General features: G+C 32.9%; 1 protein-coding gene across 4 annotated transcripts in view; it reads right to left on the reverse strand.

Annotated features, from left to right (window-relative positions):
- Positions 1–26,725, reverse strand: part of LOC113516327 (homeobox protein cut) — a 215,354-nt gene that overhangs the window by 154,629 nt on the left and 34,000 nt on the right. Inside the window, exons 2-3 of one of the 4 annotated variants that reach the window (XM_052896118.1) lie at positions 14,447–14,492; positions 678–717 (exon numbers count right to left, since the gene is read on the reverse strand). The exons of the other annotated variants lie outside the window; for them this stretch is intronic. Coding sequence (XP_052752078.1) covers positions 678–695 — 18 coding nt within the window. The 5' untranslated portion in view covers positions 696–717; positions 14,447–14,492. The remainder of the gene's footprint in view (positions 1–677; positions 718–14,446; positions 14,493–26,725) is intronic. 4 annotated transcript variants of the gene reach the window in all.

Raw genomic sequence — 26,725 nt, forward strand, 5'->3', positions numbered from 1 at the left:
AGCTTAAATTGCTCTTTGTGGCGGAGCGGCCTATCGGATCGTAGGCGAGGCCGGACAAATGAGTCGATACTACGCCTGCCGAGAAAGCAACCCGACCTCTTTTGATATCGAACCTTTTTTGTTTAGCTTTAACGCTCCCAATTGTCTTCGTAAAGAGGTCGATTTACAAAAATGTCATATTGATGGACACTGACGACGATGCGTGTCGATCCATTTTTAAAATGTAATGAAATCGGTACAGGTAGCTGAATCGGTATCCGAAATAAACTGTTAAAAGCCGTATCGGACCCCGCCGCGGAACTGTCCGTCACATTCCGTATTCAAACGGGCCAATGGTTGAATGGCGGTATTGTTTTAAAATCCGAACGCATAATGAACACGGTCGTTCCTTTTTCAAAATCGTTAATCGAGCTCTTTCACTTCATTTGCCTTTAGGTCGATCGCTTTTATTTTTCATTGTTTTTTTTTTTTTATTTATATAATTTCCAACTGGAATTGCATTGAAGCGAATTCGATTTTTATTTACCTATTGGACTTTTTTTATTTTAATTGTACTAGGAATGTTATGGTGTAATCCGATATGAATTAACGGGTCGTGATTTAATATGCGCAGAACGGCAACCCCTTTTAAATAAACTTTGATCTTGTTCAATATCAATGATATTTAAATTGTTTACCTTGAAGAGACACAACATCTTCTGTTTCTTGTAAACGTACCTGCAACAAACAAATTTTGATTAGACCAAACAAATACTTAAGACATTACTTTCAATTATTCTAAACAAAGCCACCCCTGTTATGACAAGGAAATGTCGACAACAATCGACTACGAGGCACCTTATTCCGTTTCTATAGACGAGCCCATTGCTTATGGAACGTTGATACGAACACCAAACATAGATACAGTAGAAACGTCTAGAGCAATAAACTATCGACCGACAATAAATTCTTATCTTCGAATGGTGAGGATCGAAGGAAAACGCTGTAAAAAGTCACTCCTTATTTTTCTACATAAGACATGGGCGTGTCTCGTCCCGGGAACGCCTTGTGACGCAAACCTTCTCCCTTATCGAATAGAGGTGTTTTTCCAATAACGATATCGGTCTTCGATCGGTTCCAAACGCCCTCACTATCTTACAAGATATCGAGTACGCCTTCTTAAAAACATCACTATCTCGATTCTAGACTCTATCCCGAAAGCAACAGGACACCACGTTGGTCGCACGCCGCAGCCGTAAAACATATTGATGTGATATCGGTTTTCCATTAAAACGTGTGAGCGAAACTCGACTCTACACGCCGAGTGTGAAGAACGAAACTCGTGTGTGCCGTACAAAAGGAATGTATTGACGTGTTATCGGGTGGCTTTGTCCTTTTCTTTCTCGAGTTTTTCCTATATATGCGTCCCTCTCGGCGGCGCAGGTCGTGCCGAGATGAAGACCGGCTTCGTCTTTGTTGAATGTCTGCGCATTTTTTCTTATCAAGTAATAATGATTATTAAAATGTTGCTTTGTCCCAGCACGCTGCTGTGCTGTTATGATCGCCTAGTACTTCGGTTGACCGCTTCATACAATTTATATGTACAAATAACATGTGTTTCATATATCGTTCTATGTATGTGTATGTATGTACTCTTTATGACCAACATTTAAACATTGTCTGTCAGTTTATATAATTTCATGAGGCTGATAGAAAAAGAAGGTATGGCTCTTCAACCGACTTTAAAAAGGAGGTTTTTAATTCGGATGTATTTTTTATGTTTGTTACCTTATAACTGCGTTAGTTATAAACCGATTTAGAAAATTCTTTTTTATTTAAAAAGATATACTTACGGGTTGATCCCGTAGAATTTTTTTTCTAAATTTTTATCAAAACAGTTGTTTAGGTTTTAAATCAAAATGACCACTTTTGCCACATTTGAAGTAGTTTTTTTCGTGGAACACTATAATTATTGCAGTTAAGTATGTATTGAAAAAAATACATTTTTATTTATGGCTAATTATATTTCGTGTCATCCAAAGCCGTAAAATTATCTTTAAAAAAGTAGCTTACTTATATAGACTGCATACGCTACACGATACGCAAAGCGATGTAACTCAGAAACTAAATAAAATTGTAATTCGAACGTCAACCGTTCGGAAACGTTTATTATGATATTTTGAATGTATTTGTTTAAGCCAGTTAACGTGTTATTTCGAATCAACTAGAAATAACTTTTGAAAACATAAATATGATACATGTGGCGTCTCAATCGTGTTCGGGTTTTGTTTGATTTTTCTTGTGTATATGTTTTGAATTTATGTTATGATTATAAGGATAAATCCGGGGATTCTGGTGTCGGTAATTAGTTATACGGGATTAATGAAGGGTGCGTTGTTTAGAGGGAAAACAGTTTTTTTTTCGTAACGTTCGTCACTCGTACGTATGTATGTATTTTATTGAGTCGCTAACATCGGGTAATAAATACAGATTTTAATTTACGTCTCGCTTTGATTTAGATGGTGGTTTTGTTTATTTGATGATTTTTAATGAAATTTTGTACTTTTCGTTTCTTTATTCTTGTGTTGGTGTTAGGTGTTACGGTATTATATATCTCGTGAAGAAGTATAATCCAACAAATCCAGGATATAAGAAGTTTATGACGATTAAAAAAGAAATAAAATGTTTTTGTTTATGAAATTTACAAATGGCGAACAAGCTGACGGTCCAACTGATAGAAATTGGTAACCGTCGCCTATTGACATGAACACTATTATGGTCGTGTGTTACCATTACTGAGAACTAAGAAATTATGTCTCTATACCTTGTAATTTCATTTGCATATTTCATCAAGAATAAATAAACAATGTTTTTTATTTAATATTTAAGATCGAAATTAAACTACTATAAATTACTTAATAATAAGTTGGTAGGCCGTTGATAGATTAAGGTAATTTCCTGTGATAGTCTATAGGAAAGGCTCATGTTCATAAGTAGCCAATGAATATTTAATGAATGATAAAAAAGTGCAATTATAAATTTCTGAGAACCATTATCATAATGCTTTATTATCAATATCTCGGCTCGTAACAGCGCTGTTTAGCTTGATCATCTGTATTGGCAATATCAGACCTAACAAACATAATAAGCAATATCCGGTAACCTTTACGAATAAATTACACGTGTCAACCTCCAATTAAATTAAACTATGCCCTAAAACTAAGACGATAAGGTCGAAAATTATATAGATCAGCATTTACATAGATCATTTCATAACGAATCTTTTGTGTAGATCGATGATCGAGATCAATAGACGATTCGTCACAGGGATTAAAGATGGCAATGTTTTTTTTGTAAACAGCATTATAGGTAAGATTTATGTCAGTTAAATTCGATTTATTATTAAAATTTATGACTTTATCTCAATTTTTAAGTGATGTTCTGTGTATTTTAGATTTATAAATATTGATATTTTGCCGTGTCGGAAAAAAATGAGATCAATAACACGATGGTCGACTATGTATAATCAATCGACTTCAAAAAGCCTTGTTTTTGGTTCTCAATTCGGTTCTATTTTTTTATATTTGTTACCTCATAACTCCGTTAGTTATAAACTGATTTGGAAAATTCTCTTTTAATCTGAATATTAGTAATTTAGTGTTTTAAATCAAATTAAATGGTTATAGTGGAACATAATTTAAAATTATTTATTAGAATATTTTCTATGACTATGTCTATTACCCATAATAGTTTCAGAGCTAGAGTTAATAGAAATTATAAGAATTAGTTCCGAATATATCCCTATTTAATTCAGAAATGAGACTGGATTCATTTGTTTCTTACACTCGTGGCTTAATAAACCAACTGCTGAAGCATTTTGCCGAGTAAATATTTGGAAATCTATCAGAGAGCTAGCATATTCTTTGCTCTTCGCAATGGTCTGAGCATACAGGGATGATAATGTTATTAATACTTTGGGAATCATGATACAGGCTTTTGTTTTAATATTTATAGTTAGATATTTCTTCATGTCAGTTGTCTTTAAGTAGTAAGCAGAGAGAATGAAATGCTTAATGCTCTATCTATCCTCATACACAATTTAAGTTCAAACATATTTATAATCATTAATATGAAAATGAATAAACGACGAATTTGTTTCATGTGTGCGTGTTGCTGAAGAGTATATTTTTAAAATGTGTTAAATTCTTGAAACAAAAATAATATTGGCATGGAGAAAAAAAAAACTGGTAAAATTGTATCCTGAGGTTGACCATAGACAAATTGAGCCGGTCCCTACTCACACTTAAACTAACCAACAGTTTACACAAGTCGGAACTATCGACCGTAATTAACGCGATGACCCGTGACAGGATACAATGGTAATCCGGGATTATCCCAATAAAACACCTCTTGACCGGGCATTACAGCATCTTTATAATAAACCATTTAATTATGACCCCTTGTCCATTCGTGTGGGGTCTTACTTAGTACGTAATCTATAATTCATGTAGGTCTATCAAGCAATTAAAGTTAGTACTCTATATTGCTTTATTAATAATTTTATAAAAGTAAAACGTTTTATATAAACATAGCTCTAATTAGTCTGGTTGTTACTGGATCAAACCGGTTCGCGTCGGCTTTGGCCGGACTTTTCTCGCCGAGGACGAGGAACCCTTTCTCTTGTCTATTATTCAAAGTGACCTCGCGCCCTCGCGACTGCGGGGTTACATGCCGGCAAGCGATTTTCTTTATTTTTATTATATATAAATATGGCGAAAGTTTAATACATCCTCGACTTGGTGAGCTAGTCTTCTTCCAATTTTGGATATCTTGAGACTTTAGACAAGTTACCTACTCGGGTGACTTGTATTCTGTATTTGTATTTCTTATCGTATTGTCTCTTATCACAATGTTATGGTTTATTGATTTTATGGTTTGGGTATAGAATATGGGAGTCATGATATTTTAGTTCTCAGAAATGATAGCGTTTGAGAAGTACCATGGAAGATAATGTATTATGTAATGTTTATGGTATTGTTTATGTCTATAGGTGATGATTACCACTTTCCATCAATCGCCATATTACTTTCTTGGTAATTCCAAGTTGCATAATAAAAAATTGTGCTTAGACAATGCAATTACATATATTGGAGTTTAAATTTGATGATTTAATTTAATATCGGACTAGACTCTTAATAGGAATTTACTTAAGGGTAAATAATCAAAGATAATATACCTAAAAAAATATTTCAATTAATCAAAACAGAAAATAATATGTAAATATCAATTTAACCGATTGGAATCTGTCATTTACATCTTAACTTACAAACTGACAAAAACCCCCTTTTTCCGTTAAGAGATAAGATCGTATTTTAAAAATACATACATAAATGTAATTAAAATATGTACAAAACTGTAAACTAACTTGTAATTTAATGTTACAACAAAATAAATATTATTCAAAACGCATGTAAACCCTCGGTGTTGCCAGCCCTCCCCGAGGGCAAAAGATCGAAGGGCGGACATCCGGTCAAGTCGCCCTCAAACCGATACTATGAAGTATTTATTGAGCTGTGGCTGACCAAAAGTATTTTATTGTTAACTTGGTCCCTTTCTGTACCCATACTTTGTGTTATAACACCCTTATTAGCCCAAAAATAGAGTTCACTTTCCCTACTTTCGAACGTCTGCAACAGAAAGGTGCTATGGATTAATTGGACTTATAAATGTTTTCGTTAAAATACGTTAATTTGTTGTAATTGTTTGTTGTTTTGTTTTAGATTTGAAATGTTTGTTTTTGATAAAATACCTACTCTTACTGCCACCTAAGTAAGCTTATGTTTTATGATGTTGTATGTAAATATGAATGGGCTTAATGTAATGTTTTGTATTATCGATTAAAACGGTAAAATTGTATATAATACCTAGATATATAAGTATTATAAGAATGAAACCGTCCTTTCATTTTGAATATGCTTATTGATCATTATACCATTTAGTTATAGTACTAATTACATTTTTTTTTTTAGAATAGAATATTATGAATTACTACTCCATTAAAATTAAATTAACTGGTTGTGTACTTCGAATATATATATATATATAACGTCACATTTGTAAACTATGGGACCATCACAGCTAAGGGATCGTTAGTAATGCGAACTACCAGTCCCATTGCTAGCGATATACCCCATCAGGTCGATCTCTACGCGGTTTTAGAAACCATTGTGCTGAACAGGTGTATTTATCACTGACATGCTTTTTCATCTTCACCTATCATCCTTCACTGGTGCCCAGCCAGCGTATACCATTAGCGCAGGAGGGATTACTATTCCATTATCATCCTTAAAAAAAAACCATTGTAGCGTTCAAATGGTCATGTGTTTTTGCATGTTATTTACAATGGAAATCAAACTAATAGATTATCTGATAGAAAGAATGGATATTATGAAATACTTTGTAACGCCCATAATAATAAGTATGCATTTATTGCTTCCATTGTATAAAAAAAATTTAAACTAATTTATTTTCCAGAACAAAAATATTTAAAGTAACCTATTTTTTTTTGTTTTATCATGTTTTTTAATTTTCAGCTTGCGTTTCAACATGCTTTGCTCATAATCACGATTGCATCATTAAAAAAAAAAACATTAAACTATTTACGATCTGTTTTATATACTCGTGAACTGTCTGTATGTTATCTCAATAGTATTAAATATCAACGACGCTAATGGCTCGTAATCGAAGAGTTTGAAAACAACAGGTGTCGGGAATCAAACCCGCGACTGACAGTTACGCAGCGCATCTGCCGACCTATAGGTGATAGTCGCCGCTATTTCTGAACGGATTAGTCTAGTATTTATTTTGAATGTTCATTTAAATGGCACCAAATTACAAAATAAAAAATGTAATTAAAATTATGTATTTATAATTATAGGTTTAAAAAACTGTTCAATCTAAAAATAAATAATTTTCAAGTTATGCTACTTTTGTAACTGCGGGTAGGATAGTTGATGGGATCTCATACTTCATAACTACACTGTGGATCCTATTTACTGTAAAGAATTTTAAAACTACAAAAATATTTTTTAAAATCACAATAAATTTAAATAATTATTTAATTATTTTTAGTACTTACATAATAATATTTTAATGTAAACGTCTTTGTAAGCTGTTAAATTATTGTAATCAACACTTGGATATTCACTTCGATATAGAAGGGGATTTCTATAGGAAAGCGTTGAATAACAAAAATTTGTGTGAAGCAATCGTTTATTGAATTTAAAAACTATGCCTATGTTAAATACCTCAAGAGTAAGTATATTATTGTTTATTTGTTAATTAGCATACTGCGTGTCCCTTAAAATTATTGTACACTACATATAAATAGATCAGTATAACAATTGCTGGGGGACCAAATAAAGATAAAATAAAATAAAATGTAGATAAATTAATAATAATTTGGCGTGATCCTCTTTCTGCACGTAACTGAAACTGTGGTTGATACGTGTGCCCATCGATGGCGGCCGACAATCTGGGAACGATTTGTGGTTACGCACGGGGTTGATGGTGATAGCCGATTATGGTGTGGTCGATCGGTTAGGTTAACGTCGACCAGGCGAATGGAAGTGGGGCTTTGTCAAAGGGTTTTGGATTGAACACTTTAATATGTAAATGGATGAATTAGTCTTAATTATAGGGTTTCTTTCTATAAAAATGTAATTGATAATATTGTTAAGTGTGCAATTTTTCGTTTAAAATCCTCTCCGTGATGGTCCCACATCAAGGCTATGTTATTTATTTAATACTTTATTGTGCATATTAGTTATATATAAAAATATGTCAGAGATAATCAAATGTACAAAGGTGAGCTTAACTCTAATAGAGTTCTCTTCCAGCAACACCCAAAGTGGAAAGGAGCATCAATGTCAGCGGGTAGAATATTTTTTCAGATTTATATTCTAATTCCAAATTTAAATATGAAAATCGAATTATAGTTTCTGTATAAAAAGAAGTTGACAAAAAAGAAAATACTATTTTTATATTTCTTATCGTAAAATCTAAAACGAATAAAATAGCATCGTTATGTCGTAAAAAAATAGAATTATTCGAAATGAATAATAAAATATGAAATAGAAAATATAACCACTTTACAAAGAATCAATGGGGCGAGGGTTCAGCAGAATAGACGTATCTTTGTCGGTGAAACTCATCCGATTTCCGAACGAGCACCGATAGCGGAAGCGGCGCCCCCTACCGGATGTGCGTTGAGCGGGAAAATAGGCGGAAGTTTTGTGCCAGAGAGAAAAATTCGGTAAAGAATCCCTCAGACAAATTTGCATTCGAAAGGGCACTTTTGTGTGTTTTGCTCGGCGATCGGTTGTAAATTTGTCAGATTGTCAATTCACCACAAACGCTCTTCACGTCGTCACTTTTGTTATGTTAATATTTGTTTCTTCGGTTTATGCAATTTCTGGGTTACGCCGTATTGGCAGTAAGGCGCGAATCGGTTTAATAAGGAAAATATTTCCTTTTATAATTCGAACGACGGCGTTCGAACTTTTTGAAAAAAAACGAGCAAAATTTAAATCGGATTCCAAATTCAAAATCGAGGAGCGCGTAATTAGACAGGTGATTCGCTAATTCGTAAAAAGAATTCGAGTTGACTGTGTTGCGGACGTACTCCCGGCTGGGAGCACTGTGGGAACGTCACGTAGAATAATCGGTATCCGAGCAAAAAGTGGCCAGTGTGCGATTGTGGATGTTTTAAGGTTTACTTTTTTTAAAGTCAATTCTATATAGGTACTAATTAGGTACTAGATTGATTGACGATGGGTGTCAAGCAAGCTCTAGTTTTAATTAGTTTTTCTAATATGTATTTACCGTTCATTTTATTTATTAAAATGTAGTTAAGATATACTTATAAATGATTTTTTTTATTTTTTTTTTTTATTTTAACGTTATTTTAACGGTAAATGTTGCCGTAATCGAATAGTAACTTTCTTTTTTTTTCTTTTTGCGAGGCAAAGTACGTTGCGTAATAGGTATCTATGTACCATGTTGTATATGCGCGAAAAGTTGAAAGTCGAACGATTATAATACGATACGAGATCAAGACAACGATCGATTAAGCCACCCCACTTCCTTCGCAGATAGGGTTGTCACTATAGTGATGTAGTCTAAAGAAAGAGGAGCAAGATAAAATAGGATATTTGACAACTAAATACGTACAGAATTAGAGAGATTAAACGAAGTTACTAATGCAACTGTAAGAGTGATAAATATTTGAAATTTATGCAACATCTAAATATACATTGAGATATATAAAAAATGAATATATGTATAAATTTTATTGCAGTGAAATCTCACAGTCCTAACATTAATATTCGCGTGAACAACGTCGTTGATACTTAGCTAGTTTATAATAATTTTTATTATACATAGTAGGTATGTATATATATATATATATATATATATATATATATATATATATATATATATATATATATATATATATATATATATATATATATATATATATATATATATATATATATATATATATATATATATATATATATATATATATATATACAAATTTACTTAAAAATATGTACCTAATAATTATATACAATATCCCCTGGCAGTTCATTGAAAAATGTCGTGTAAGATATTCCGTACGTACGAAACCCTCGGTGTGAATTTGACATGCATTTAACCGTTTTTGTTTGTCGTTGTGTGCAAATGTGCAGCCCTGGACGCACGCGTGGCGAGGTCAGGGTCACGGCTTGCGCGTTAGTGGATGCGCGCTCTACACTGGCCGCTGGTGACGGCCTACTGCACATTTTAAGCGACCTTTTTTTTATTATTAAGACCGCAAACTACTGAGCTATGTCCTAAATATGGTTTAAAATTAGTCTGTTTTTCTTTAGTCAGCATCCCTATTGAAGAAATGTGGCATCAAGTGAACGGTTCGATAGAAAATCGAATGCTGTCCGGAATTCGAACGAGCCGGTGTCGGAGCGCGCGGCGGCGTCTTCAAAAAGCTGCCCGAGCGTAATTTTGACAATTAAAACGCTACGCATCGCGCACATTGTATCTTCGAGGCCGCGTGTCCTTGGCAGGAATTTCAAATACAGAGCGTTCTCTTTTTAAAATTCGCAACCGGTTTGATTTGTTCCCGCGCGCGCGTTTTCCTTCGCTCTCTTATTTATGGTACTCAAATTTTTTTTTTTAATTTCATCGCCCGGCAAAAGATGTCCACGGTAAAATTTTACGAGCGTGTTTTCATCATATTTTTTCCTATGTTTAATATCTATCGTTTAGTTTTAAACTATCATAAATTAGAACTATCGGTCGTAATATCGAATTTTAATGTTAGATTTTTTTTAGTTCAATACGTGGCGAGTGTCGGTCCCTGAATAAGTCAAGTTTTTATAGCTCGTAAAATTTTAGGATCGCATCGGTAGGTGACTCTATTTTGTTAAACGATCGATTTTAAGAGGCCAGTATTGGACTCGTTATTGCTTTTACGACTCTAGAGAAAAAGATTCTAATTAAAAGATTATAATCGACAATGTCGGTGTATGGGCCCATTTACGCGACATACGCTCGTCTCTTTGTTCTTAATCGAAGCGAGGCACTGAGATTGAAATATTTTATAGCGTAAACAACATTCGTTTTAATCTTCGACATCCAATATTTTCAGTCCAACGAATTCTTGATGAGCGGCCAAAAATATTTTAGGGAACATAAGGCTTAGAATGTAGATTTTTAATCTAAACGCTTCTACTTATTTTTAATAAAAAAAAAAAAAAATTGTGAATTCATGAGTAATATTTCTTGCCAGCACTAAATTAGTTTACAGATACGTGTAAATATTAAGCTCGCGTCACTTTAAACAATAAGACGTTTGTATGAAGTCTAAGCAACCAATTTAATTAATTAAAAAATTTTGTATTGTACATTTGCTAGATTTTAATCCTTTAGTGATTGATATTTTGAACAGTTAGTTGTGCAGCATTGAATATTCATTTATTTTATTATTTTGATACTTGCAGATGGTTGCATAGATTCATTTTGCAATTCATTAATATAAGAGTAGTGCTAACTCTTAAATAAAATAGTACTTTCTTATTCTATTGTGAACACTGAATTGCTGTGTCTTAGCAGTCGGTATGTAAATTCAATATTCGAACAGATCTGATTCTATATTGTGTTGTGCGTTCAAATTCAAGTAGCTAAATCTATGGTTAAATCGAGTTCAATTGACTGACGATTGATTATTCAATTAGAGCTGATTGATCGGCATTATCTGATAATAGGCGAACAATTGACTGGTCCACAATCGAACGCAGCGATTGAATGATCATGATTCTTGAGCATGCACAAGTTTATTCAAAGATGACCCTGTGCGGTATTGACCTACTTTAAATTGTACTAATCATGATTTATGGGATAAACAGAGCACTATAAGAGCTTCCTGTTTCCCATTTCCATAGACAATGTGTTTATATATCTATATAACGTAGATTATTGACATAATTTTCGTAAGAAATTTACGTTATTGTCTTACTTAAAAATATTAAAGAAAAAAAAAAAAAGAAATGACAGATATTTCAATTTCAATAAAAGAATCGATTTCAAATTTAGAACACATTTTGGTGGCCAGAATCAATAAGGCACGTTCAGTAAAATTTTTCCGTGCGTAATCGGGCGAGGGGTGCGAGGGAAACAAAGATGTCTCACTTAAGGCAGAGACATCGAACGTGATCTGTTTGCGAAAAAATACCTTAAGCACCTCTTTACCTGTGTCCGGAACCCTCCGAGGGGTTCGGAAACCGAGAGTTTTCTTTTGAACTTGTAAACATCAGCTTAAAGATGTTGTCGGTAAATCGCTGTGGTTTCCGAACTCTGATCGCCCTTCTTTTGTCTGTTGAATTTGGGAATTCTATTTTCAAATTGTCAGTTCAATTGGAGAACTATTTTTTTTTTAATATTATTTATAGCTGTGTGTTTAAGGAAAGAAATATTTGTTTACTAATGTTATAAACCATATATAAGGTTATAAAATATATTTATGTTTATGATTCAAATATTATGTGTCGTTCGTGTTGGTATGTAATGGTGCGATTTTTGGGTACTTTAGGTTTCCAGATCAACTTGTATTTACTAAAAAATCGAACATTAGCATGTTTTTTTTTTATTTGAATAATAATCCAGTTATTTTATTTATTTATAGCATTTACTTCTGAGATTGTCGTTATTATAAAAGTCGAGTTTTTTTTTTCTTTTTTTATACAACTTAGAATGGCAAACAAACTGACGGCCCACCTGATGGAAAGTGGTAACCGTCGCCTGTAGACATGAGCAGTAGCATGGACATAACAGAGTATACTGTTTCGCCCATGATACCCCCTATGCGTTGCCATTCCTGAGGACTCAGGTGTTATTCCTCTAGTGTTATTTCTATTTTTTTTTTTGCAATTACTCTTATATTAATACCTAAACGATTGAGATACTTAAAGTTTTTTTTTCTATATTTTTTTTTACTTTGTATTAAAAGAAAAATATGTGGACGCGAATGGTTTATTTCTTGACGCTACTATATACCTTCAACGTCTATGTTAAAATAAAAAATATTTTTAAAAAACTTTTGTGCAGTACATATAACTTTTTTCTTTAAAAAAAAAAAATTTTATCAATAGAAAAACGTCATCCGTCTATTCACACATATTGTTCGAATCGATTGCATACAAGTGCTAAATATGAAGGTTTTATGGCATGCAAGGTGCAGGGGTGCATCGATACCGACATCGTCAGCTTGTGATCTGCTGTCGGTGATAATACATCTTACAATACACCCTGTATTATACAGGCTGATCATTTTTTTTAATAAAGTAAATTTTATTTAAAATGTTCTATGCGGGTATATATACATAATAACTATAATTTTGTTTTACTGTGTTTTCATGAAATGTAAATTTATCAATATATTAAATAATCGTTTTTATTATTAGTGGACATAGATATTTTACTATCTTAATGAAGTTTGAAAAATTATAATTTATTTTATATAAAAATTTATTATTTCTAAAACTCATTAAGTTTTTCATTAAAACTTAATAAACTAATATATTAACCGTTAATTTCATTAATTTACATTAATCATTTTCATTTATTTCACATTTATACTTATATTTTACGTACATAAATTTCTATTTTTGAATAGATAATTACATTTGTTTTCCACGAGTCAAATTAGGAGAAAAAGAAGACAAAAGAGACGTAAAAAAAGATGCGCACTGTACATGAGCGTGTTAAGAGATCACACACAGTCAATAAAACGTGTTGGTTTCCCTTCAAAACTATTATTCGATTCTTTTGATGTTTCCACAATCCCGACGGGAGTGGCTCAATTGGTTGAGTGGAGTGCGTGCCACTTGCTTCCTCAGTACTGTCAATTTTACTATCGAACTGTAAGAGATTTCCATTCATTTATTTATTTTGTGATACATAGATGTATATACTATATTACCAGAGGGAGTCTTTGTACAAAAGTCGTTTGCTTGGCCATCTTTGTCCTATTCGTGTTTCAATCGTAAAGCAGTTGTATTTGCATGGCTGTGTTTTAGTTTGAATGGTGGGATATGGCAGTGAAGTTTCAGGGTACGGAAGAATAACACCTGAGTCGTCAGAATGGCAAATAACACCTGCAAGTCCTCAGGAATAATCAAGCCGCATTGGGGTGTAAAGTCAAAAAAAAAAAAAAAAATCATGGGCGAAACAGTATACTCTGTTATGTCCATGGTACTGCTCATGTCTATAGGCGACGGTTACCATATTCCATTAGGTGTATATGTGTGTAAAATTTTATTGTGCAATAAACAATAAATAAATAAATAATTAGATAATTTTATTTATATAAAGACAATATAAACACCCCATAATATATATAACAATAAAATAATGAAGAAAATGTTGTAAAAAGTCTTAAATAAAATATTAACGATACACTGATTAAAATTTAACTAAAATGGTCACATTAAAAATAAAAAATAAAAACCATCGATTTTAACAAGAGAACGAAAACGAAGCTCAATTGATACAAATTACCTTTGCCATCATTGAAGCGTTAAAAAATAAATTAGTAAAAATAAAAAAGCATAGACAATAGCGGCACACGTCTCCCCCGGAGACACGGGCAATGGAAACAAATTAATAATTAATTTTCACGCGGCAAGCACACGCCGAAGTTGGGGGCATTTGTTCGATCTCGTTTTGTTCTAAATTCAAAATTCATCCCGCGAGTTCTAAAGTTAAAAAATTGTCTCTCTCTCTCTTTATGTGTGTGTGTGTGTGTGTGTTTTTATTTTTTATTTTCATTTATTTTGCCGCCAGCCCTCGATTGTTCGATCGATTTCATTGTGTGACATGTGTTTTTTTTTAAGTTGATATTAGTACTTACTCTGTATTTTTGCTGCTTTGTAGTGACGTTAGGTATCTTAATTTACCTGAAAAGAGATAGGTGGATGATTTACGACTAATTTTACTATGTAGCGTAAGTGGCGTCATGGTTTATATTTAAATAAAGGATTATTGGATCTAGCGCAGGGATGCGGGCGTTGCCATAAAATTAAAACTTAATGCAGCTATATTAATTTCAGTTTACGATCTTTTAATGATAACGGATATAAAATATCAATTGAATTATATTTGTCTTGATTATTGAACGTTATTAAAATTTTATACCTAAAGTATTTTTATCTTTAATCTATAATTGTACCAATAAGAATATTTTAAATGTATATATTGATATAAGCATTCGTAATCGCATTGCCGTGTGGTCCCAGCATAGAATGTGTCACTCCCTCCTTTCCCGCGGCTATCTTAAAAAATTACCAAAGGAAATTAATAGTCAAAAGATGGGCAGTAGCGTTTCTCTTCAAACATCACTAAAAGCTAACTAGCAGTTGTTAATTCGCCTGCCAAGCGTGGCAAATACTGGCAAAATTATCCTAATGGTAACCTGCCGTAAGAAACGGCCCGGCTTATAGGGAGGCCTATCTTTTTTTTTTTTGATGGTTGAAAATGGTATGGTAACCCCGCCTGTGCTAAAGGGATACGCTGGCGGAGCACCAGTGAAGGGTGATAGATGAGAATGAAAACAGGTCAGTTAGCCCATCATGATGAATTCATCAGGAATTAACCATGATAGTTTCCAGGGGGAACCGCGAGGAGGTCGCCCTGGCTGGGTATGTTACTGGCAATGGGATTCTTAGTCTCCACTACTACCAATCCCTTTTCCCCGAGAGGCCTATGGTCAGCAGTGGACAGATAAGGGCTGATGATGAGAATGATTAAAATGGGCTTGTATGTGGATTCAGTTTTTATTAGGGGGGGGGGGGGGGTTACAGTTAATACCTGAATACATTGTAAGTACAAATCGAAAGAGTTTTTGAAATATTTAATTACCTATCTACCCGGCGATCGTCTAGTGCTCCTTACGAACCGATGACATTAATAAAATGTTTTTATTCCACTATAAATAACAATAAAAACAACATAAAATAGTTTACTTGACCGTGATCAATACCAACCGTTTTACAGCTATTTTACGATTGGCCGATGGGAAGCCGAAAATGCCTAATTTGACTTCATTAAGTGTATGGAAAACAATAAAATTATATTTTATTGGTTTACGTTTAAAATATAACCACCCGTGGTAATCGTGAGATAACTACACTTGGTCAAATGTAGATATTAATTTAAAACTGTGGAATTAAAAATGAGTACACCATAATTCATAATTGTGTTCTAAAAACAAAAACCGACTTTTTTGTGGTAAAACCAGTTATTCTAATTTAAATATTAAACTACTCAATCGATTTTGATAAAATATCTATAGGACCAATCTGTAAGTATATTCTTTTAGATAAAAAAAAGAATTTGTCAAATCGGTTCACAACTGACGGAGTTATGAGGTAATAAACATAAAAAAGAATACAAGCTTCTCCTTTTTGAAGTCGGTTGCAAATGCTTAGATTTAACATTATTAAAAATATTCTTTCTTTCAAAACGGAGTTCCAAAATTAAACATTTATTTAATTCTGCATCGAATATATTAAAAAAGTCAAACAGTAAAACAAAACTCGTGTAAAAAAAAAGAGAATAAATAACATGTCAATAAACAGGGAGGATTTGAAAAAATAACCCCTCTTAAATTTCGAATCGATCCTTTCACACTTCGTATACAAACGGTCGCGACGGTTGATTTCCGTTCTTAATTCAAATAGAAGCGTCTTTTTAAATAGTTTTTTTCCCATTCAATATTATTTTGAATGAGCTCTAAAGTGCGGACCTCAATCGGTAATTCGAATAAACCGAATGAGATTCGAATTTCGATTATAGATTCATTTGATAAGTGACCTCGTTTGGAGTAAAGGATATCGCTTATTTTATTGATTGAACATTCAATGACCTAATCAAAGGGATTCTTAAATTAATCAGACCAATCAAAACCCTGCTACAGGTAAACTTTTAATGTTGTTTGTGACAGGTAGATTATCTTATCGAAATATATAGAAATAATAATTATTAATGAATATTTATTAGTAGGTTGGCAATGAATGAGGTTTGCACATAGATAGGTAGTTTAATTTATAAATAGCTCGAATGATATTCAAGTTTTTAATGAGTAAAAGGGAAACAAATAGACAAAGTTTTAGATATAACGTGTGAACAGGTCGACTCGTAAATAAAGAGCTGTTGTAAGCGATCACTAACGCATGTGACTATTCCAATGGATTAAAAAATAAAATCTATAAAAACTCATAAAGTGCTCATAAACATGAAGGAGGTAATAAAAAATAGTCCGATGTCGTCTCTCAGCTGTCGCGCGCTATTTCCGAACGTACGTTCGAAAATCGAACTTCATCGAACAGTGAGGGGATATCGCGTCGCTACGATATTAAATATTTTTAGCTTTTTCTTTTTGTCACTCGTTTGTAGTTTACATACTGCCAGTATTATTTGTTATTATAAAAAAAAAAGTTATATTATTCACTCGGTTTTGTGGAGCCGTCATTATGATCTGTGGACGCGGCCGCCTGCCAAGTAGGTGAGTGTCAATGTAACACAACACAATGCACTTATTTCCATGTTCCCAGCCGATCCATAATGAGTATACTCATTTATAAAAATAAAATTGACAAGAATTTCGTAAAACACGAGGCAAAACTATTTAGTTATTTCTCGTGTGTTTCACTGTCGGTGTTAGGAAAGTAGGCATTCGTATTGCGTATGTTTTCGTGTTGTTGCTAAGACACAATTTTTGGAACGATCGTATTTTTTATCATTTTATATTGTCTCGTTGTTGATTGTTAAAAATGAGTAAACTGTGTGTGTGTGTTTTTTTTAAACTTCTAAGAATACGTTTTGATTCATCGAATACTCGAATTCGTCGCTGGAAATCGGAACGTTAAAAGATATACGGTCGGAAAACAAAATACTTATTTCTGTTGTTTTTAATAAATTCTCTTTTTGTAACTAATTTAATTTTTATTGAAGCGTTATAATTTTATTCTATTATTATGTTCTATAACTTTCATTATATAAACTTAGCATTTGTTTGGTTTGTTAAATAAACATAATTTTTGTTTGCGTAACATTGTGTATTAATGCGTAGGTATATAATAATGTGAAATGTTTGCAATGTATTAGAAATGTCGTAACTTTGTTACGCGATAGTGCATAAACGATTGGACAGCTTTGAATGGGATTATCATATCAGTTTTTAACTATCCACTGTTGATTATAAGCTTTCCCCTTGGAAGGGTTTTGCCAGCAGTTACCATGCTTGGCAGGCGGATTGGCAACCGCAGTTAGGCTTTGGAGATGTTTCAAGAGGAATGCTGTCTATCCCTTGCTCTTTCTTAGTTGTCTTATGACATGGGAAAAGAAGGGACGGTCCATTCTATGTCCGAGCCATACGATGTGTATATATGTTTACAATAAAATAACTTACGTTTTCTTAGAATCCCTTATTTATTCTAATACGTTCTATTATTATTCAGGTGATAAATCTGTATTTATTAATACAAATAGATTTTAATAATGTCTATAGTGGATTTATAAAGAGGGTTGATTAGAGAAGTGTCAGCCGGACAAATCCAGGGGCTCGCAGTTGTCAAATTCATCGAGATTTGGAATTAAAACGTCACCGACTCAATGCCCAACCGCCTTCATCTACAGGAAATTGTTACTATAAATTGTGAGATGAATTTAGTTATAGGTAATTATTATAGATTTTGACTATATAATATATCTATATTTACGTATAAGTACTATAAATAATGTAATAAAAAGCTCGATTACTTTGGGAGTATAATCACTCATGAGTAAGGATCACGAATTGATTACGAAACTAGTCGAGGTTTATCGATCTAATTACGCGTTAGTTAAATTGGTAATTATTATATAAAATACAATGTGTGCTTACGAAAATCTTAATAGTAAAATTACTAGAATTTTCTAGAAATTTAAAAAAATACTATAAATAATTTCAGATAAAAAATTAAAAGTTATGGACTAATATTATAAGAAGTTTTAGTGTTACTATTAATTTATAGAACGCCGTCCTGACTTCGCATGAGTGGACATTTTTACATTTTAAAAAGTGGGTATTGTGACATAACGATAATAGTTGGACATATATAAGTACTGGTGTAGAACATGCTTTTGTTCTATCACCAGTACTTTCCTCAGCGCACGCAACGAAAGATATTTTATAGCATTGTTTTTACATCTTGAGTTACGTTACTAAAGTTTCAGTAAGGATCCCTAATCTTTTCTAGCAATAAATATAGCCTATGTTACTCAGGGTGAATGCAGCTTTCTAATGGTGAAAGGATTTTTGAAATCGGCAAAGTAGTTTTGGGGTTTATTCATTACAAAAATACTTAAACATAAAAATAAAAATCTTTCCTCTTTGTAATATTAGTGTAGATAATGGCCGAATTTTATTAACCACTCGTGCCTACATACGAGTAGAATCGGTTCTCGTGGTGGAATTATTTCTGAGACTTAACATGTTTCGTGATTTAGGTCTATTAATATCTATTTATAAGGTTAGCTATAATATATACGATCGAAGACAATTTGAAAATGAAAACAACGGATTTCATAATTCCGCACCATTTTTCAACCGCCATTGACGCGCCTCGGCAGCCGCTCGAAAATCGAAAACATTCAAATTTAGAACACACGTTCGAACTCTTTCACAAGACGCGGGAATCGAAAACAGCGATTAGTTTCTAGTGTGTCGCTTCGAACTTTAAAAATATGTCGTTCTTTCAGCTTTAAATTTAAATATAAACCGGGAATGCGCCCCACTCGTCCGCCACTTTACGATGTTTGTCAGTTAATGATTTTCGTTACGAAACTAGAGATTGGGAATATGAAATTTATTGCTGCTTTTAACTATACGTTTTTACGAATTCAGGATTAACTGTCGCAATCATAAACTCTATGGATTTATATTTTGTATTTGCTTTATGTAAACTTTGGAATCGTAAAACAATTTCTCATAGCAATCTCGGTGTCGTGGAAATATTACGAAATTTAAAATAAGAACGGAATTTAAAAACAATGCGTTCCAACATTTTTTATACTTTATCTATTTCAGTTTATTTATAACTAGCCAGATACTTAATTTTTTTTTCTTTTTTAATATAGAATTATTTTTAACTTAATATATCGCTATGGTTAGTTCATTGTATAGTGTTATGAAGTGATTGTTGGTAGCGCACGAGCAGCTAAGGTGCGCCAAGCGTGCGAGCAATCCGAACGCGATGCGTATCGTCCGCGAACAATGGTTGATTTTCTTAGACTTCTCTAAGTACAGTCTGCAAAATATCGTTATTTTTTTTCAACAAATAATTTTAATATACATGTAATATAGTATCTGTAATATGGACATAGATAAAATTTTCCGTAACTAATTATAATTAGAATAATCGTTTTCTTAACTAAAGCTTTAATTTTCTTAATTTTATTCATAGTTAAATAAGTTTATATTAATTATTATTATTATGTATTTAAATTGCTATGTTAATTTTTAAACAATTAAACTGCAATTTGAGGAGAGATTCAAACTATTATAATGTTTATTGAAAAGTGAAAATAGAAATTGTAATTTGATATTTGTTTGCTAACCGTACTGCATTTTGCAGTTTGATATTAATCAGTCAAACATGTTGAATGACATTTTCGCTGTTGGTACAATCGATATGACATTGCACGCCACTATTATTCGCCTTCTAAGATTGCCGACCTTAATTATTCATAACATAAGGTTCAAAATTGTAAGTTTCACTTTTAATACTAAGCAAGCAACAATACAACAATGTAATAAGCATAAATAATTAAAATTAACGTTATTCCAATAGAAATAAAGCATGGAATTGTTTAAATGCATCTTGTGCCGGTCTTTATGCATAATGACTGGATCGCTCTCGTCGCTTTGACGTTCCTCCATCTGAACTTTTGTTTGGGAGCGCTCTTCGCTTCAAACTAAATAAGTTTCCTCGTCTTCCGCGATACTTGAAGCCTGTCTGAAATAATTTCGAAGCGCGTCCATTGAAGCAATTTGCTGAATCTCACAAAATAAATACATAACAATAATCTTTCGAGGCTCTTTCAGTGTTGGGTAGAGTCGGGTAGTTTGTTATATTTATTTAGATTCACTTCCCATGTAGTTCCCGTATAGAATAGGCTACCCCTTCCTTTCCCGTGGGTGTCGTAAGAGGCGACTAAGGGAATTTAATGGTCGAGGAATGGGCAGCAGCTTAAAACATCTCCAAAGCCTAACTGCGGTTGCCAATCCGCCTGCCAATATGTGGCTGCAGCCCACTCATACATAAACGATATATCTCGTTTGAAAAACACACTCTGTATCCTGAGGAGATAAAAAACGTCGCTACAAAGAATATCTTAAAATTCCAATCATTGATAGGGAATTAGCAACGAACTTTAAGAAAAAGGGCGAGCACAAAAGATCGTGGAAAGATCGCGGTGTCACAGGTTCTTCTGCCTGAAAAAGTCCATCTTTCAATAATAATAACAGGCGCTACTCAATTGAAACTGAATGTACGCACATAAATTTAAAACCGAAATAATACGTTACCAATAAAGCGTAAGTATTTAAACGCAAAAATAATTCAGTCGAAAATGTAATGGGTCTCAATATCTCCGAGCACTTTACATAAAACTTTACGATTGGTTATTTTAGGCGTAAAGACGTTCAATTAACCTTTTAAGTAGTGCGACATCACTTTTACCGCCGTTTACCGTGGCGACGTCGTAAATCACGTGTCGTGCACCCAGCTATTTGTTTCTGTACTCGCAATGCATCGGTATCGATCGATTATTAATCGGCACTGTTTATAAGCGTACAGCCCTACATTTGTTTCGAATACCAAATTCGAACGTTCGGAATTCGAAACGTAAATCTTTTTAATCTTCGTGACCATAATGATGACAGCTACTTTTTTTTAACGCGACCAAGATCGGACCAAGGAAACAAGTCAGACGTTAATGTCAAGAAAGATAGTATTAATTCTAGATAGTGAATTTTAATACGCGAGCCTTTGTCACGCACCTCCGCGACATTTGCTGCATTTTAACGGTCCAACGAAAGTTTCTACGAATTGCAGACAGTGTAAAGGTGGTTTCGATTGTAATAAACAGATCCATAAATATGGTTAGACAAAAAATGGAGCGTAATGAATTAAAGTAAGTAGCAGAAGGTCCAAGGCTTTGTCATTAGCGTGATCAAACTTACGTTTGTTTGTTGGTTATCAGTTCGATGAAAGTTTGTACAGCAGCCGCACAGCACGACCTGTGTTACTATGTATAATTTACGTCTAAGTCTACAACTTAGATACAGTAACTTATACATATATGTATATATGTATTTATACATTTATATATATAAGTTACTGTATATAAAATTGTGTCGTTAGAATATTATTTTCTCAATTTTATTAATATATTTATTACTTTATAGTATATATATTACTTCTTCACATAACATAGTAACACAAGTATAAGATTTGGTACTTTGGGTACATTATATCATAATTTAGCACATAGAATATTGTATGTACTGTGATACTGGTGAGCGGAGCCGCGGGTTACACTTAGTATATAAAAAATCCCATGTCAAAATATTTGTTCATACTAAATTATGTTCAAAAGTTAGTTCAGAATATAGTACGGAGAGATGGGATTATTTGTTAGTGGGAACGATAGTCCCCGTGGCTTGCTTGATTTTTAAAAGTGGTAATTTAGTCAGATAGCTCTCCAGATACTTCTACTTAACTATCAAAGTTGATTTTCAGCGATTTCACTATAATTCTTTTAATTTTGCACTATTAACATGGATGCACCATACCGTCTTCATCCATTAAACAAAATATATTACAGTATTAAAATAAATCAATAGATACTTACTATAAAACAAATAATACGTACAGAATATGTAATTCTATTTCTAAGCAAAATGGTGTAAAGGCAATGAGTTAAAAGATTCTACCGTGAAGCAGTTGTGTTTGCATGGCTGTGTTTCGGTTTGAAGGGTGGGATATGGCGTGAATTTACTGGGTGCAGAGGAATAACACCTGAGTCCTCAGGAATGGCAACGCATGGGGGGTATCATGGGCGAAACAGTATGCTCTGTTATGTCCATGGTACCGCTCATGTCTATAGGCGACGGTTACCACTTTCCATCAGGTGGGCCGTCAGCTTGTTTGCCATTCTAAGTTGTATAAAAAAAAAGAGTTAATGACTTGCAAGAACAGAGACGGACTTAGTATCGAACAATGTTTTAAATTTAAAAGTTAAGAAGCTAAAATAGTTTTTTTATTATTTCCGAAAGTAAATTTTTTTTTTAATAAATTTTAATTTGAGACAATTTTATTATCAACCTACTTCAAAAGGAAGTAGGTTCTCAATTCGTTTGTATTTGTTTTATGTTTGTCACCTCATAACTCCGTCAGTTGTAAACCGATTTGGAAAAATTAAGCTTTATCTGAAAGGATATACTTACAGATTTAGCCAATAGAAATTCAGTAAAAAAATTTTTTTTTATACAACTTAGAATGGCAAACAAGCTGACGGCCCACCTGATGGAAAGTGGTAACCGTCGCCTACAGACATGAGCAGTACCATGGACATAACAGAGTATACTGCTTCGCCCATGATACACCCCATGCGTTGCCATTCCTGAGGACTCAGGTGTTATTCCTCTGTACCCTATAAATTCACGCCATATTCCATTTTTCAAACCGAAACACAGCCATGCAAACACAACTGCTTCACGCTTGAAACACGAATGGGACAGAGGTACCCAAGCAATCGACTTTTGTACAGTCTCCCCTTAATCCGATCCTGTATCCAGCCGAGTGACCGGTAGCTTTTTAAATTTATAATTGGAACATTTTCATTGTAAAGAATTAGAACTATTCAATGTCGGCGTATCGATCAATCATCATTATCCGATGTATCGATACATCGCGTGATATGTCTGGCGTTATCCATTCGAGTCGGCATAATCGTTTGGTGTGTATGGGTGTGTGTGTGTGTGTAAAAAAATTAATTCGCAATCAACTCTGTAATTAAACTGGCCAGAGACAATACGATGTGTGTTGAATAAACATAATTTAATTTTATTGTTATTTATTGGCATTATTAGCGGGTTGTGTTGGGGCGGGCGACTTTATTAATGAGCTGGTTTTTTTTAACCAGAGGGAGACTTTGTACAAAAGTCGATTGCTTGGGTACCTCTGTGCCATTCGTGTTTCAACCGTGAAGCAGTTGTGTTCAAGCGGTACCCAAGCAAACGACTTTTGTACAAAGTCTCCCTCTGCCAAACATACATTATATAAATATTTATAATGTTATTGATTGTAACCTAGTGTGTATACTTTTTAAATAAAAAAATAAATAAAAAAACCCCCCAAGGGGGAGGCTTATGTTCAGCAGTGGACAGTTAAAGGCTGATATGACGATGATGATGATTATTAGTGAAGAGAATCCCAATGTATTTTTTATCGATATCGATAGATAGATAACAGCGTTATGCCCACCGTCCAACAGGTGGCAGTGTGTGTCCGTTCACCGGTAGTGTTTACCAACAACTACTGTTTACCACAGTTCGCCGATTACGGACGCACGCAAAGCTGGAATCGGCCAGTAGTGTTGTTGAAGAGTATCGATTATTAAGTGAGTGATCGAATAATCGAAGGATACCGATTATTATATGATTTACTCGAATGGGAACATAAATAATGTAATAATGTATAGACGTTTGTTTTGGACGGGAATTTTATGAATTTGCTGTATTTGCCGTTTTTGACAATTCGACTTCATCCGGATGTCTTTTTCAAGGGACGTACGGCGGTTAATACAGTAAGATTATTAAGTTCTCGATTGATTATCAACATATAGCCAAAATTACTTAGATTAGAAAGTTTAAATTTGAAATGTAGGTTTATTATTGTTATTACGATGCCAATCCGCCTGCCAAGCATGGTAACTACTGCCAAAATCCCCCAAGGGGGCTCAGCATTGTACAGTTAAAGGCTGATTATGATGATTGGAACAATATTATTGATTTATCAATTAATAATGTGGAATTGTTTTTAATATCTGTCTATTTAATAAATACTCGTATTACTGTTAGTATGGTTAGATTTTCCTAAATCGATAATAATTGATCGAATTGTCTATAAGTTTATATCAGTATTGTTAATTTAACTAATATGCCAATCGATGTTTTAGATTATTCTGGGTGAACACAATCGATTATTTGATAATCGATTATTGTGCAACACTAGTGTTTACCTCAGCTCAGCGATATGCAGACGCACGCAACCGATGGAATCGGCCCGGTATAAGGTTATGTTAATGAGTTTCGCCCACTGAACTGTTACGTTTAGAGGTGACAACTTAGTTACTATAATATATAATTTGAAATGGAAACGTGATTGTTAGAAAATAATATGCACAAAAATAGATTCATCTCGCATTTTGCTATTGTAGAAAATGTAACATTCGATCTTGACATATTTCGCTGACCTTATTTGAGTTTACATGTGGCAAGGGACAAATTTATTGCTATTTCTCGGAGTGACATAGTTTCTCAACTGTGTTTTTAATCTCCAAAAAATTCGATTTAATGTTTAGGGTGTTGCTATATTCGAATTAAAAATTTAAATGAAGCATTTACTATAAAATTGCTTATAATTAATTAACTAGATATGATTTTGTAGTAAATACATTTTGCAAGTGATAAAGTTTATTGCCATGTATATTGATCTTATAAAAATTTTGTTGCATTATTGTTTGTGTAAAGTGGAAATAAATAATGTAGTTGGATTTGGATCGTCTGTAAATTTTATAATACCTGTCGTTATGAATGTAAAGTAAATATGTTTAAAGTGAATCACTTTAATGTTATAACAAAGCCGCTCTAACATGTGCATCCAGGTGTCGCTTGGCTCTATTCCCATGCGTGCATTTATGTATTTTACCTACATTAGAGACAATAGTTTCGCTACTGCGACTGTGGCAAAGAATAATTAAAAATATAAATAGATACATAAATTATATATTTCTGAAGATTTTTTAATAGTTTTTTTTTATTGCATATAATTTTTTAATTAAAGATCGCTTTTGTCTAGTTTCTTGCTCTATTCAGTGACGTTTGCTTATGTTTAAAGTTGACATATTCTTAATAGTGGTATAATTATTTATTTACATTTATTTAAAGTAATATTATAAAGAGAAAAAAATATTTTTTTGATTGTAATGGATATATTAAAAAATATTTAATTATTTTTAAAAATTCTTTCACAAAGCTACTGTATAGTAACATGGACTGTGCTTTATTAAAAAAAAAAACAATCCGAAGCCGGAACTAGTTGCAAGTTTTTAATATTTCATCAAAACCCTAAATTAACAATATTAAACACAGTTATATCCAATGATTTTAGTCAGTCTCCAATCTTTCATTCAAGTATATTAACTTTATTCAAAATTTTTAGTACATTTTGAGTAATAAACATCTAAATATCTTTATTGACTATCATATTTAAATGTACAATAATGTTCTAATAAAACCTTAACATAGATACAAATTATCTTTTATTTTAATCTTTGGTTCTTAACACATTGACATTGTAGAGACAAAACTGTTGAATACTGGCTGTAAATAAAAAAAAAATATATACCTATCAACTATTAAGAATAATAAAATTTAAATGTCGAACGAATGGAATGTCGAACGGACCGATTCTGTTGTCTCGACTACCGAGAATGCCATCCCTTTATGTTTTTAAACACGTCCAATCGCGTTAGCCGTGAGTACTCGTGAGCGAATTATCTTAAACGCCTCGATTATGGCCTATGACTTTAATGATTGCCCTAATGACGAAACTTATAAGACATTTATGTGTATTATTTCTCGCACTACGAGTTTGGGTTCCGTCACAAGGGAAATATAGGAATATAGGAATGCTTGCTTTTTTTTTTCATAGAGTGTAAGACATCTAGATAGAGTCGTTTTTTTATAAACGCTTACCTCAATATGTTTAATATTGTTTGAGTAAATTTCTATTACAGTTAGAATTATACGATTTAAATATTGGAGAAAACTTAGTAAAAAATATAGTTGGAAAACATTATA

The sequence above is a fragment of the Galleria mellonella genome, unplaced genomic scaffold (assembly GCF_026898425.1).
Source record: "Galleria mellonella isolate WM207_F2 unplaced genomic scaffold, CSIRO_AGI_GalMel_v1 utg312, whole genome shotgun sequence".
Lineage (NCBI taxonomy): Eukaryota > Metazoa > Arthropoda > Insecta > Lepidoptera > Pyralidae > Galleria > Galleria mellonella.